Below are 15049 nucleotides of genomic sequence, written 5' to 3' on the forward strand. Positions count from 1 at the left end.
ATTAATTTAATTGCATATTCGATTTGATTGTGAACTCAAATAAGTTATATGTCCAATTCTCAGTTTAATTGGTTCAAGCAAAGTTTAACATCACTATAAACAATGTCTCACCTCTTATAAGAAGCTAAATTAGTATTAAATTAGGCCAATTTAATTATATGTTTGATTTGATTATGAATGGATTACATGTCCAATCTTTTATTTATTAAGTTCAATTGACTGGTTTGAGGTGATCTTAAAAAAAAATTATTAAAATTTATGTTTAAGTTCAGTTTTTATAAAATTTAAACTTATCATGTCTCTCTTTTTTATTCAAATTTATGTTGATATTTATTGTCCAACTTTCAGTTTTAGTCTATTTAATATTTAAGTTAACAAGTTAACACTTAACTTACAATGTGAATATTTTCTTAAAAGTGTTATTAACATTTATCAATGATAGGAATTAAAATAAAATATTATTTATATTTTATTTATATATTTAGAGAAAAGTTTTAGCTATAGCCAATTTAACTTCAATGTTTGATAAATTTAAATTTATAATAAATAAAATATTTTCAATATATAATATATTTCTTGAATTTAAAATAGGTTATGTCCTGAAAGGATGCATTCCATTTCCATACTTTTCAAAACGTCAAGATTCAGGCGACGTGTTGAACGCGCGTCTTCCCTTTCTTTTAAACGACAACGAAGCATCGTATTGCCGACGAACCTCCATAAATTAATCATTTTCTTCCATGACACGTGGCTTAATTCAGAGGAGGAGAAAAGTGTGCCACCATATTAGTTTTAAATTTTTTTTCATTTTTTTCTTCAACTGAATATCTTTCTAAACAAAATAAATAAGAATATTTTATTTATTTTTGCTTTATTAAAATTTCAAATATCACTTTAAAAAAGCTCTTTTATGTTTCGTTTTTATTCATACGGGAAACTCCTCTCTCAAGAATCCATTTCGTGTCCAGATTCTTTCTTCAGGTCACATCTTCGGAATCTTCCCGCAAGCAAACAAGTTACAAAATCATTTTTAAAAATAATAACAGCACCCAAAAAAAATATATTCTTAATTAGTGATCGCAAAAATTTTAAATAAAAAATTAATGAAAACTGTATATTATTTTAAAATATAAAAATTTGTGCACCTGCAATCTTGTTCAGCTTAAACGATGAAATTACTAATAATAATTAAAAATTGTAAAGATAAATAATTAATACAGTGAAATTTTATTAAAAATATTTATTATATTTTTTAGAATTTTAAAATAATGAATATATTTTTATAAATTTTTTAATTTTTGAATGCTTTAATTTAATTAAAACTTGAAGTTAACAAAATTCATAATAATTTTGTAATTTTTCAACTCTTTAATCACTGTCTTTTTAAACGTAAAAAAAGAGAACATTGACTAAAGAATTATAAAACGCCGATTAACATTTAAAAAAAAAATGATTTAATTTTGTTTCAGTTTTTTCTATAAATATTTTCCTTTCTTATGTATTAAGAAAAAGCTATGCTCTGTTGTGGGATTTGCTTGCATAGATTGTATCTTTCTCCAATTTTCTTTTCATCGCTTCACCTTCAACTCTAACTTTCTCTGTCGATCAACTAGGGTTTGTTTTAACCCATTAGGTTGATCTTGATCTCGCAGGCGCAACTGCCACTGTAAGCTAGTTTCGTTCATGTCAAAATAATAAATGATCATTCTGAATTATTTGATATTTTATTTTATTTTTAATTGACGCTATAGGTAATTGAGGACGAGTAACGTGTTTGATTGGTTTCTGAGAAACTGAGGTTGGCGCTTTCTCTGTTCTATGAACTGTGTTTTTCAAAATGTGGCATTTCAGTTTTAAGTATATGACTTACTTTTTTTTTTTTTAATTTATTTTAATACTAGACGAAGATCAACAGCACGCACAGTTGCAACAATACGTTGGAAAATTGTTTTGCTCCCCCTTTTTTTTCAAATTCTTAGTTTTTTTTTTGGTGCAGATATTCTGCGTGCTTGTCGTTCATACCCTTGCTGGGGCTTGGAAGTTTGAAGTTAACAAAAAGGGATTAACAAAAGATGCTGTTGAGAAAAACTAGGGATGAGGAATGGCTTTCTTGTTCAATATGCTCTTTGAGAGAAGCAAGATTGAGTGTTTATGTATTACACAGCTTGTTGTTGCCTATATGAATTTGGTTTGAATGAGACATATGAGGTGTGATGTCATGATGTTGTTTATACACACTGAGGTTTGTGGTCTTAGTTAGGAATTTATACACACTTATAACACAACAACCAAGCAAGATATACTACCAATACAGTTGTATCTTTTAGAGTTTATATAGTTGAGGAATGGATGACGACAGAGATTTCGAGTTGTTACTTCACAGTTGGAATACCAAGAATCCAACTGATATGCTTTTCATTATATCTTGTTTTGTGGCTGCCCTTGTTGGAATTTTGACCATAGCCTACACGGCCTTTCAATGGAGGAGAAACATCAATCTAAGTTGGATGAAAGCCATAGCTAGATCTAAGAAAAATCCAAAGGCGAGGCACAAAGTACCAGTGGCCCCGCATACTTGGATTTTAGAATCTGTATCCCGAGCAAAGAATTTAAACTGCTGTGTATGCTTTAAGTCCATGTCACCCTCTCAAACTCTTGGGCCTATAGTTGCTTCAGAAGGTTTCATCCACCGTTGTTGTATTTGTGGTGCAGTAGCTCATCTAATTTGTTCTTCTAGTGCCCACAAGGACTGTAAGTGTGTTTCTATGATTGGATATGAGCATGTCATGCACCAATGGGCTGTACGTTGGACAGATGTAGCTGACCAACCTGATGAAATTACTCTCTGTAGTTACTGTGAAGAGCCATGTAGTGGGACATTCCTCAGTGGTTCCCCTATATGGTCTTGCTTGTGGTGCCAGCGTTTAGTACATGTTGATTGTCATAGTGCAATGTCTAATGAAACAGGTGATATTTGCGATTTGGGCCCATTTAAAAGATTGATACTATCACCGCTGTATGTGAAGGAATTTAACAGGAACATGCCAGGTGGATTTTTGAGCTCAATTACTCATGGGGCAAATGAGATAGCATCTTCGGTTCGAGCAAGTATTAGGAACCAGAGCAAAAAGTACAAGCATGGGAGTGAACTATCTGCTGAATCTGGGAATAGTGAGAGTATTGGTGAAATGTCCATAGAAAGCACTGGTGATTCCCATCAAATAGTTAACGGCCATCATGAAGTGGATGAAAAAAATAGCTTGAGCCAGGAGGTTCGGCATCAAGATAGTGAAGTAGATAATAAGATGGATAGTAAACCCAGTCTTAGACGCAATTCATCAATCAATCAGAAGGATGAGTCCCACATGTTAGGAGTGAAGCAGAAATATGAGTTGATTGATTTGCCTCCAGATGCTAGACCATTGTTAGTTTTTTTAAACAAGAAGAGTGGTGCCCAGCGTGGAGAGTCACTTAGAACGCGTCTGAATATTCTTTTAAATCCTGTTCAGGTTTGTTACTGGGACATTTTATAATATCTGGTTATCATTGGAGTATTTGTTGTAGCTTCCAATTTTTCACTGCAATGTTTGCACCTTGACAGCATTGCTTGTACCCTTTCCTCAAGTGTTTTTGCTTTGGGGCTGAGTTAACCAACAAGCCATTACTATTCATCAAACACTCATTTCTTTATACAAAATTACCTAAACACTTCAAGATTTCAAAGTAGATACTATCTTGTAGTGGTATACATAAAAGGTTCCTAAAAATTGCTAAAATAGTTCTCTTGGTCGTTGTAGATACTAGATACTCTCTTACAATGTGATTACCAAACCTTTCTTTGTTTTGTTTAGGTGTTTGAATTGAGCTCAACACAGGGGCCAGAGATGGGACTTTATTTGTTTAGAAAGGTGCCTCATTTCAGAGTTCTTGTATGTGGGGGAGATGGTACTGTTGGTTGGGTTCTGAATGCAATAGACAAGCAAAATTTTGTTTCCCCTCCCCCAGTTGCTATTCTTCCTGCTGGTACGGGAAATGATCTTGCTAGAGTTCTCTCTTGGGGAGGTGGCTTGGGTCCAGTGGAGAGGCAAGGTGGTCTTAGCACATTTCTGCATCACATAGAACATGCTGCTGTTACTGTTCTTGACCGGTGGAAGGTAACAATTAGTAATCCACAAGGACAGCAACAGCTCCAACCGCCGAAGTTTATGAATAATTATCTTGGTATGTGAACACACGTTTCTCATGGTTACTGTTAGTTACATTAAAATGTGTGGGTTTGAGGCATGTGTAAAGTCAGTTCACTAAACTTTAATAGGTAGCTTGTTTCCTTTTGGGTGGGGATAAGGTTTATAGATGGAGAGAAAGATGCCTTTTGGAGTCTGAAGGTTGATGTCACGGTCTGGTACTCTAGTACTGGTTTGACTGTCAATCTGGTTGAAGCTAATTGGAAGGTTGATTTTGTTGTATTGATTTCATCCATTCAAGTCTGGTTCTATTCACATTGTTTGGATAGCTGAAGTGAGGTTTAAGTGTTTAACATATATGAATTTGGGTATTCAACTCAGGCACAAATCTGTCTGCATCCTCATGGTTTTAATTGAATTTTAATTAGTAGATATTCTTCGGTTCTTCGGTCAGCCTTTTATTGTAAATATTAGTTGTGTACCACCTGCTTTTTGTTAGATTACATTATCTGCTAATTGTCAAGCAATGACTGTGCATTTGGATTAAGCTTGTTTTAGGAAAATGATTTTTTTTACATCTTCTTGAGAGAGCTTTTGAAAAAAAATAAAAAAATCTCATATTTATGCTTTCCCAAACATATGCAATTCTTGCATCATTTTTATAGTTCTGTTTTGAATCTAACAAATATGTGGTTTTAGGAATTGGTTGTGATGCAAAGGTTGCTTTGGACATTCATAATCTGCGGGAAGAAAATCCGGAAAAGTTTTATAACCAGGTATTTGATAATTGGAATTGAATTTTGAATTGTTTGGCATTTTGAAGCTTCAATTTAAGAAAGATGGAAAGTTTATTAAAATAGGAGGCTACTTGTGTGCTATAAGATTATTATTATTATTGCATTTTGTTGGATGAGTATGTGGTATAAGATTGCTTCTGCTTTTAGAATGAAACTTTAATTACATTACATTAGTTTTAGCATAACATTAAAGACGGGTTTTAATACATTTTTTCAAAACTCTTCACTAAGAAAGTTTACAAACGAAACAATTTGCTTATTTGGAGTAATTTTGGCCACATATGCAATGTGTATTATCCATGTTAGGAGTGAGACTGATTAAAAAATATATATAAAATTCAGAATTATGTACATAGTGAATGATACTCTCTCATTTGGATACTTCTACACGTGAGAAGAGTATCGGTTGTTAAGTGGGTGATACTAAGAGAGGAAAAAATTGCCCACAAAGATAGATTAGGCCTGAAGGATTTTCTCCACCATGATCTCCTACCTCTCGAGTTCATATGTTAAACTGGTCAGAGCACAGGACCCTTAAATCTTGCAAAGATAGATTAGATAATCATTTTTCTGTGCAGATTTTCCCCCCTCTTATTATTGCTCACTTATCGGGCAATACTCTTCTTATGTGTACTTGTCTGAACAAGAGAGTACTGGTTACAGTGTATGCAGTAGTTAATTTAATTTTTTAATTAGTGTCACCTCTGGTACGAGCAATACATATTATGTATGTGGCCAAAATCACCCTAGACAAGTAAAATGGCTTGTTTGTACATTTTTTTAATGAATAGTTTTAAAAAATGTATTTTTTTGGTCAAAAAGTCAAAAAACTCTTGGATTAAGACTTTATGCTGTTCCTGGGGAAATATTGGGAAAGATATATGCTGTTAAACAGAAAAAACTTGTATTTGATGACACTATTTTTGAGTTTCAGTATCTGTGTTGGTTATTATCATTATTCTGTTCAATAGATTTGAAGGAAGCGATTGACACATTCTTTTTCTGTGATAGTAATTAAAAATCAGCATAATTATTGATAGTATGATGTGTCCCACTGATTTGTTACTGAGTGACTTGTTCTGTAAATTACTGCCAATGAAACTGTTACATCGTTATACATGAATCTTGGACTATTCTAAGGTAACTCTCATAAGCAAGCTGAGATTATGTCGTTGCTAATTGCTATATTGGGTGGATCTAGTGACATTTTGTTGAGCTTGTTGATCGATGATATTGATCCATTTGACATTCTTCTGTTTGATGAATGGTTTTTTCTTTAAGTTTTATTATATTCACACTTTAAATAATATCTGACATATTTACATGAACTGGTGATCTTGACTTTTGTCAGTTTGATGTTTGAACCTTGAAGTAGAGGTTTCAACTTTCAATATTACACTTGCTGCATTGTCTCACGGTTATGTTACAATGCTTAAAAAAATTTTATGTAGTGACACTTAGATTAAATGCTGAAATTACTCATAACGAATGCAGTTTATGAATAAAGTTCTATATGCAAGAGAAGGCGCTAAAAGTATTATGGACAGGACATTTGCTGATTTACCTTGGCAGATTCGAGTTGAGGTGGATGGAGTTGAAATTGAGGTCCCTGAGGTGAGTCAGCTAAGGATTAATAACCTTTATTTGGTTCACATTATTCTTTCTGGTATAGTTGCTCAAATTATTAATTATTGATTTTTTTAAAAAATTTGAATGAACAACTCTAATTATATCACCTACACTTTTACCTCCTCAATTTCTAGCATATTAGTTAGTAACCGCAGGCGTAATTTTGACATTATGTTTCAAATGTCTTTTCTTATGTTGGCATGGGGTAAACTTTTATGACAAATAGTTGATGGAAGGGGCCATTTGTCTTGTGAAAATTCAATCAGAGGGTTTATTTATAGGTGTTGGACAGAGAGGGGAAACTTAAGTTTACTCAAATTTTTGTATCAGAGCCTCCTTTTTTAGTTTTTTTTACACCGCAACCGACCCCACACCGACCCCACAGAGAATAAGAAGGCCCCATTGCTGAATTGGTTTTCAATTAATTCAGGATGCGGAAGGTGTGCTTGTTGCAAATATTGGAAGCTACATGGGGGGTGTAGATTTGTGGCAAAATGAGGATGAAAATTATGATAATTTTGATCCACAATCTATGCATGATAAGGTACTTGAAGTTGTGAGCATATCTGGAACATGGCACCTTGGGAAGCTTCAGGTAAAATGAATCCTCAATCCCTTTACTAGTAACATGCTACTTTAGTCTTTGCATCATGCTGTAGCTAAATGGCAACTTGAGATTTGGCATTGATTCAAAGCATATGCTGCTGACCACTTTTTTCCTTGAAATTTTAAATATATTCTGCATGGATTTGAACTGCATCCCAGTTGTGTTTCTGTGGGATCTGTTACTTTTGATTTATACTCTCTGATTTTAGAAGTACATGCTTTGGGCTAGGATTAAGAATAAGACATGTTTTATTTGTCTAGATTAAGCTTTAGGGAGTTATTTGAAACTGAACTATGGAATCATTGATGTTTAAATCATCTGACAATGTTTTTGTCAAAATAGGTTGGGCTTTCTCGAGCTCGAAGACTTGCACAAGGACAGTCAATTAAGATACAATTGTTTGCTATGTTTCCTGTTCAGATTGATGGAGAGCCTTGGTTTCAGCAACCCTGCACTATTTCCATAACCCACCATGGCCAGGTTATCATTCTAAAACTCCTCCACTGTGCATTACAGGCAGCGTCACCCCCTTTGTTTTAACTATATCACTTGCATTGCAGTTTAATATCCTTACACTGTTATGTATAACTGAATTTCAACATGTTCTGTAATCATGTACAAACTGGCTGGGATCTGGTAACCCATTTTTAATTTTCAGAAGGAAAATGACCTTTGCCGCCTGAAATTCTCAATGATGGATGCTACAAAGAAAAATTTAATGATAGAATATGGTTTTGTCTCATTTTAATTAAATGTTTCCGATTTTCGGATGCCCTTGTGGTATTGTCTTCTAAACTGTTCGAACAACTTAGCAAAACTCGCATCAACAACTGTTAGGTTTATTCTCCTTTATTGTGGTTGTTCAGGCTTTCATGTTGAAAAGGGCGGCTGAGGAACCTCTTGGACATGCAGCTGCAATAATCACTGATGTGCTTGAGAATGCTGAAACAAATAATGTAATAAATGCTTCCCAGAAGCGAGCTCTTCTACATGAAATGGCGCTGAGGATGTCCTAGAAATTTTCTCCTTTCCACCCTGTGATTAGAGATTTTGTAGTAGTTGTTTTGAGATTTTTTTTCCACTGTGTGTATTACTTTTCCATTTTAAAGCTTGTCTAAAACTTCCTGCTGCTTCTGAAGCAGGCATGTATATTATGGAAACTTATACATAAAAAGAAAGAATGAAAGCAAATAGCTTGTGAGTTGATTTTGTCAAATTCCTTTCGTGTTTGAAGTTTGAACACACAGCAGTTATATGTATTATGCCCCATGCGGCAATTGCTTACGTTTGGCATGGCCATTATTTTATGGACTACCATGTGAGGAAAAAATTATTATTTTCCGGATCCCATTAAAGGAAGAGATTACAAGCTGTCATAGATTTTATTGAACAATATAGTAAATAAGATTGTGACTTAGAAGGAATGTTTACTATGGATCTGTGAAATATTGCCTTATTTTACTTGATCTTAAGACCGTGAATCCAAAAATTCTTTGACTTGAGCTTTTTTGTAGCATTACCTTTACATAATCTTGACTCTATAGGAAGACTTCAATATGCTTTTGAGGGTCTGTTCCTCCCCTCATCGCTTTCATGCTTCTTCCCGAGCAAACCCCTTTTAACCTTCAACCACAGACGTGTTACAAAACCTTTTTCTTTTGCTCCTCTTTCGCATGCTCGTTTATCTGATACTTGTGGACTTGTAATTCTCCTCGGTGTCTTTGTACTTTGTCTGTAGATACGGTTCAGGTGGCGTCGATAAAGGGGGGAATTTAGGTGAAAGACTAATGCTGGCGATGAGGCATTAGAGCCCTTAATGGCCTTGTTAAGCTTGTGGGTCATCTCTTTATAAGTTGGTGAAGAAACTTTAGAGGTTTGAATGGCCTCGTCGAGTTGGAAAGTCATCTGTCTGAACTCAAACGAGTCGTATAGTTCACTGCCATTGTACTGGAAGTTGAGTCTCCTTGTAGGAGTTGCATCCTTTTTCTCTAGATTTTCCATGAAAGAGGAAGAATGGGTTAAATTTACTCGCCCATCAACCTCTGAAAACATTCAGGCAGAACTACGATTATAATTTTCAATGTATTTTTTATTTAAAACTTGGAATGTGCACTGTTCAAGAGAGGTGGAAGTTAGTTGCCTTGCCTTGAAAGTAACGTGTGTTTAAAATACGTTTTCTGCAAGGTGATTGCATTGTTTTCTACGTTTTTCTTGTGCTTTGGATTTATATAAAAACAATTAGGTTTATGAAAGTTCAGTGACTTCTCCTGTGTAACAATAATTTAAAGCAAGGAAACATTACAAGCATTTGTCACATTTAATACGTACATAGTTCTCAACATCTCAGTGAAGCATGTTTATTCTTAAAAGGAATTGAACAGAGTCTATTGGGTTAGTGTGTCTATTTTTTTTTAAATAAAATAAACAAAACGAGAGAGAACATGATATAATTACCTATAATTTTCTGTTCATTTGAATCGTTTATTTATTGAAGAAATGAGTGTGTATAAGTGAAAATCTTAGATTTGGTATTATTCATGTTTTAATTAATTATTACGGTGCTCATTTTCTACAGAATTGCACCGGTGCTAAGGCCAAGAATAAGAATCTTAATTCACGGTTATTAAACTTTTAAAATTAATTAGATTTCAAAGGTTTTTCAGGGTATCTTTTACCTGATAAGTGAGAGACTAACTTTTTACTCCGAAGAAGTTATAGACAGTGGAGCATAATTCACGGTGAGAATATAAAGAAGGGTGGGTATTGATAGTTACACCCATCAACCCTAAAAAATCTCCCAATCACAGTGTTTATCTATCACTATTCGCTTACTCCATGGCTTTGTTACTTTTTGTGAGTTTTTCACAGGCAATATGTCACTGCAATGGTTATTCTAAACAGTGAACCCGAAAAGTTGTGTGACAACAATAAAATAATTTCATTCTTTTATATTTAATTTTGACGTGTTATCAAATCATATTGATGTTAGTTACTTAAGTGATTATCAAATATTCATTATTTTTATTTAAATTTTTTTATATCATAAGTATCTTTTATTAAAAGTAATCTTGTTTAAACTTAGTAAAATTATCACAGGCCATAAAGTTTTTCTTCCGAACATTTAAAATAGCTGTATTAATTGAGATTTAAATTTAAAATTAAGATAATAAATTATGCTAGTTTTTTATTTCATGAATAAAATATAAATAAATATAAATCAATATATAATTTTGCAGATATAATTTATAACATAGAAGTTTTTGATTCTATGATTGATTTAAATAAAATTATCGAATAAAAATTTATTTAATAATATATTTATTGTTATAAATTTTGATAGTGTATTTTTCACCATCTCAATATAAATACCATTGCATTGATCTTTCTTCCCCTAGTTTTTAAATAAAATTATTTTTAAGATTTATCTTAAATAATAATTTATTATTTTTTAACTTTTAAAATTTTATATCTTAAATTTAGTCTCATTTGACATAATAAAACATTTTTTTATTAATAATTAAAATATTTACTTATTTAAACCTATTAAATTAATTTTTTAAATATATTTTAAATTTTTATTTTAATTTGATAACAATTATGGAATGAACGGAAAAATATTAATAATATAAAATGTTATGCATTTACACTGCATCAAAATTTATTTTTTGTCCACAGCCTGGGGTGTTTATTAAATTGAGGTGATTTGACGAATTAAATCAAATTAATTAAATCATTATACTTTTATACAACTTGTCAAACTCATCCAAATTAATCAAACTTAATTTCTATTATTTCAATTTATTAAATTATATTTTTTAAATTAAACTATCTTAGGATGCTTGCCTAGGTTGTTGTTTGTTTTGGACTTTTAAGCCTTTTGTTGAGAAAAAAAATAAAAATAAAAATAAAAATAAACTAACCTAAATTAAAATAATTAAATTTTATATGTCTTTTTATTTTTATAAAAGTTGAAAAGTATTTTTTCTCTTAATAAATATACTTTAATTGGAATTATATATTTAAGAGATATTTATGATTTTTTTCATAATTTTTATTAAAATAAGTTTTTAAAGTTGATAATAATAATTTTATTAAAAATTTATTTATTATATTTTTAAATTTTTAGTACATAAATATATTTAATATTTTTTTAAGAATATTTAAAATTAATTTTGACAATGATATTAATATTTTTTTAAAAACTGGATTAAGTTATTAAATTAAAAAAAATATTAACTTCAGTTACTAGAGCTAAGTTTAAGTAACTTACAATAATAAAATCTTTTAAAAAATATTATATTTTAATTTATTTAAAAGTTTTATTATATCTTTAATATAATAAATATATTTTTAATTAAAAATTATTTAAATTTAATTTTAAAAGTGGTAAGTAACAATTTTTTTTTGTTTTGATCAAATTATTCCGAACATGTGCAATTCAATCTCTTCTCTTGTCAACCTTTCTCTCCCCATTAATTCTGCTTTTTATATATTGAGCATATTTAAATAATTATTTATTTAAAGTTTTTAAATAATAATTTGTCTTTAATTTAATTAAAATAATTTATAAGAATCATAAATATTTCTCCTAAATTGATCATCAATTTAAGTTAATCACATATCAAACTTATTTAATAAATTTACGGATTTTTTTTCCCTCGTGAATGTCATCGATGCATTCCACTTTTTCTTTTCAGTTCTACAATGTCAATGTTCAATGAATGGGGCATTCATTTTATTTTATTTTTATATAAATTGACTTTCACTTTTGACGAGTTAAAAGAGAAAAAAATTGGGTACTTTTCATAATTGTAAAACAGGGTAGGCATTTTTACTTGCTAATCTATGCTTCAATTTTTTTTTTCTGTTACATCAACTCCTGATAAAATTATGAAAAATTTTAAATTGATTTTATTAAAAATGAGAATTTTCATTTCCTGATAGATTTTCTATTTTATTTAAAACATGGAATTTGTTAACAACAGGTGATTTTGCCAGAGTTAAGTTATTTGACAATTTAGTTTGACAAATCATTGGTAGATAATAAGATTTCATCACATGCATAAGAATTCATTGAGTCAAAAGCAAAGTTGACACGTAAGTCAAGCTCGATAAAATTGTCTTCTTGCTTTCCCGATTTGCATTCTCCTCTAGCAGCATTCCGATATTAGGATCCTCTTCACATCATTTGTTCGCTACCCCTCTTAATTTTTTGTCTTCCATTGCTGTGAAATTTGAACTTGAAGACAAAACATTACAAAATATAGTTAAGGTACTTCCGGTTTCTTAATTTCAACTCTTTGTGACTACCTTCCCTCCCCTACTCATCAACAATAAGATATCTGTGAGTTTGCCTATGATGCATATGATCAATATTTCTCACGTAGTTCTTTCTTGTTTAGGAAACGAAAACAAAATGATTCTATATTGTTAATTATTGTCCTGGTCCATTTTGTGGTTAATCTTAAATTTATTGTCTGTCTGAAACTAATGGGGTTAAATTTTACTTTTCTTCAACTTGTAAATAACATAAGGAGGTTTACATACTGAATCGAGTGACTAATCTGGCTAAGTTCCATAGTTATGTTTTCAAATAAGCATGTATATTACAGTCCTAGTGACTGTGAGCATCTCATGTATGTTGTTCTTGGCATGATAGTTACAATTTTGAATATGATTATCTAGAAAGAGCAGAGGGACTTGCGTATCATTTACCATCCATTCATTTGTTTTTTTAAATCGCAATAAAAGGAGGGAAAACGCTTATTAGTGACTTAAATCATGCATAAAAATTATTTGAACTCAAATTGATAACACATGGTGTAGATTGTAACCAAAGAAAATGATGAAGATCTGCGGAATTGGAGCTGGGTATGTAGGGGGTCCTACAATGGCTGTGATTGCCCTCAAATGTCCCTCAATTGAAGTGGCTGTGGTTGATATCTCTCACTCTCGCATATCAGCTTGGAACAGCAAGAACCTACCCATATATGAGCCAGGCCTAGAAGAAGTGGTGAAGCAGTGTAGAGGAAGGAACCTAATATTCAGCACTGATGTAGAAAAGCATGTGCACGAGGCAGACATAATTTTTGTTTCAGTGAACACTCCAACAAAAACTAGAGGGCTTGGAGCTGGCAAAGCTGCAGACTTGACTTATTGGGAGAGTGCAGCTAGGATGATTGCTGACGTTTCGAAGTCAAACAAGATTGTTGTTGAGAAATCCACTGTCCCAGTCAGAACAGCTGAGGCAATTGAGAAAATTCTAACACACAATAGCAAAGGCATTAGATACCAAATTTTGTCAAATCCTGAGTTTCTTTCTGAGGGAACTGCCATTCAGGACCTTCTAAATCCTGACAGGGTTCTGATTGGAGGGAATGAAGACCCTCAAGGCCAAGAAGCAATTCAAAAGTTGAAGGGTATATATGCCCATTGGGTGCCTCATGACAGAATCGTAACAACCAATCTTTGGTCAGCTGAACTTTCCAAGTTAGCTGACAATGCCTTCTTGGCCCAAAGGATTTCATCTATCAATGCAATGTCAGCTTTATGTGAGGCCACTGGGGCAGAAGTTTCACAAGTTTCTCATGCTCTAAGCAAAAACACCAAACTAGGGCCTAAATACCTTAATGCTAGTGTTGGTTTTGGTGGCTCTTGTTTTCAAAAGGACTTGCTCAACTTGGTTTATATATGTGAGAGTAATGGCCTAATGGAAGTGGCAAATTACTGGAAAGAAGTGATTAAGGTGAATGACTACCAAAAGGGTAGGTTTGTGAACAGGGTTGTGACATCCATGTTCAACACAGTTTCAGGTAAGAAGATTGCAATTTTGGGGTTTGCCTTCAAGAAAGACACCGGTGACACTAGGAAAACTCCTGCAATTGATGTTTGCAAAGGACTTTTGGGAGATAATGCATGTTTGAGCATATATGATCCCAGGGTTACTGAGGAGCAGATTCAAAAAGATTTGTCAATGGATGGTGTTGAATGGGACCATTCCACTACTGTGAAACAGGTTAATGTTGTTGGTGATGCCTATGAGGCAACTAAAGATGCTCATGGTATGTGCATTCTTACTGAGTGGGATGAGTTCAAGATTATTGATTATGAAAAAGTATTTGACAATATGCAGAAACCAGCATTTGTGTTTGATGGTAGAAACATGTTGAATGTTGACAAGTTGAGGGAGATTGGATTCATTGTATACTCAATTGGGAGGCCATTAGACAAGTGGCTGAAGAACATGCCTCAGCATGCATGATTTGACAAGGGAAGTAGATTGCCCCCTACATTAAGATATGATTTCATGCGTTTTCCTGATATATAATACGCATGTATGAAATCTCCTTTCTTCGTTGTTGCAAAATAATTATTAGTTGTTGCAAGCTCGTATAAACTGTTCAAATAAAAATGTCATTCCATTGAGGCTGTATTGTTCAACACAATTTAGAATTTTTTTGGGTGCAATTGTGGCAGTGAACTTAAGAGTGCTGAACTCAGATAAAGCACCAACCCTGCCTTGCCGACCATTTTGTGTCAGAGATAATTAAGATGTTATTATGTTTCAACGAGAGTGAGTATTCATATTTAAATAAAAATGAAGCATAAATAAATCTAGTATCTTATAAAGCCTTTTCATTTTGGTACAAATATCGTAAGTTAAGTAAAAGAGATCTAACTCATCTAGGAGTTTGAATAAAATAGCTAAAATAAAGGCAAATAACTTGAGAGATTTTGACATGGAATTTTAAAAATATTATAAAGCAAGCTTGATTCCTCAGTAAATTATGTTTCTTGAGCTAGAACTAGACCAGGAACATGTGACATTGAGT

General features: G+C 32.3%; 2 protein-coding genes across 8 annotated transcripts; both read left to right on the forward strand.

Moving 5' to 3' along the window:
• Positions 1-1341: 1341 nt before the first annotated feature.
• On the forward strand, positions 1342-8563 carry LOC113846266 (diacylglycerol kinase 1). Of its 7 annotated transcripts, XM_027474334.1 has the most exons (10): positions 1523-1666; positions 1752-1798; positions 1997-2967; positions 3049-3509; positions 3852-4221; positions 4884-4960; positions 6476-6595; positions 7041-7205; positions 7560-7697; positions 8084-8428. In XM_027474334.1, the coding sequence occupies exons 3-10, from the start codon at positions 2346-2348 to the stop codon at positions 8231-8233; spliced, it is 2103 nt and encodes a 700-aa protein (XP_027330135.1). In that variant the 5' UTR covers positions 1523-1666; positions 1752-1798; positions 1997-2345; the 3' UTR covers positions 8234-8428. The 7 variants fall into 7 exon arrangements, with proteins under 7 accessions (XP_027330130.1, XP_027330131.1, XP_027330134.1 ...); XM_027474329.1 differs by having other exon boundaries at positions 1342-1666; positions 1997-3509; positions 8084-8563; XM_027474333.1 differs by having other exon boundaries at positions 1507-1666; positions 1997-3509; positions 7876-8429.
• A 4496-nt stretch (positions 8564-13059) lies between these two features.
• Positions 13060-14478, forward strand: LOC113846650 (UDP-glucose 6-dehydrogenase 1-like). Its single transcript, XM_027475139.1, has one exon. The coding sequence runs from the start codon at positions 13060-13062 to the stop codon at positions 14476-14478; it is 1419 nt and encodes a 472-aa protein (XP_027330940.1).
• Positions 14479-15049: the final 571 nt, after the last annotated feature.

Source organism: Abrus precatorius, unplaced genomic scaffold (assembly GCF_003935025.1).
Source record: "Abrus precatorius isolate BTA unplaced genomic scaffold, Abrus_2018 Scaffold8, whole genome shotgun sequence".
Lineage (NCBI taxonomy): Eukaryota > Viridiplantae > Streptophyta > Magnoliopsida > Fabales > Fabaceae > Abrus > Abrus precatorius.

Bases quoted from the DNA above. Each gene is read 5' to 3' on its own strand.
- LOC113846266 (XM_027474329.1), top strand. From the start codon at position 2,346: ATGGATGACGACAGAGATTTCGAGTTGTTACTTCACAGTTGGAATACC. The intron at 4,961-6,475 runs GTATTTGATAAT...TAACGAATGCAG, and splicing joins CGGAAAAGTTTTATAACCAG to TTTATGAATAAAGTTCTATA. The intron at 6,596-7,040 runs GTGAGTCAGCTA...CAATTAATTCAG, and splicing joins TTGAAATTGAGGTCCCTGAG to GATGCGGAAGGTGTGCTTGT.
- LOC113846650 (XM_027475139.1), top strand. From the start codon at position 13,060: ATGATGAAGATCTGCGGAATTGGAGCTGGGTATGTAGGGGGTCCTACA.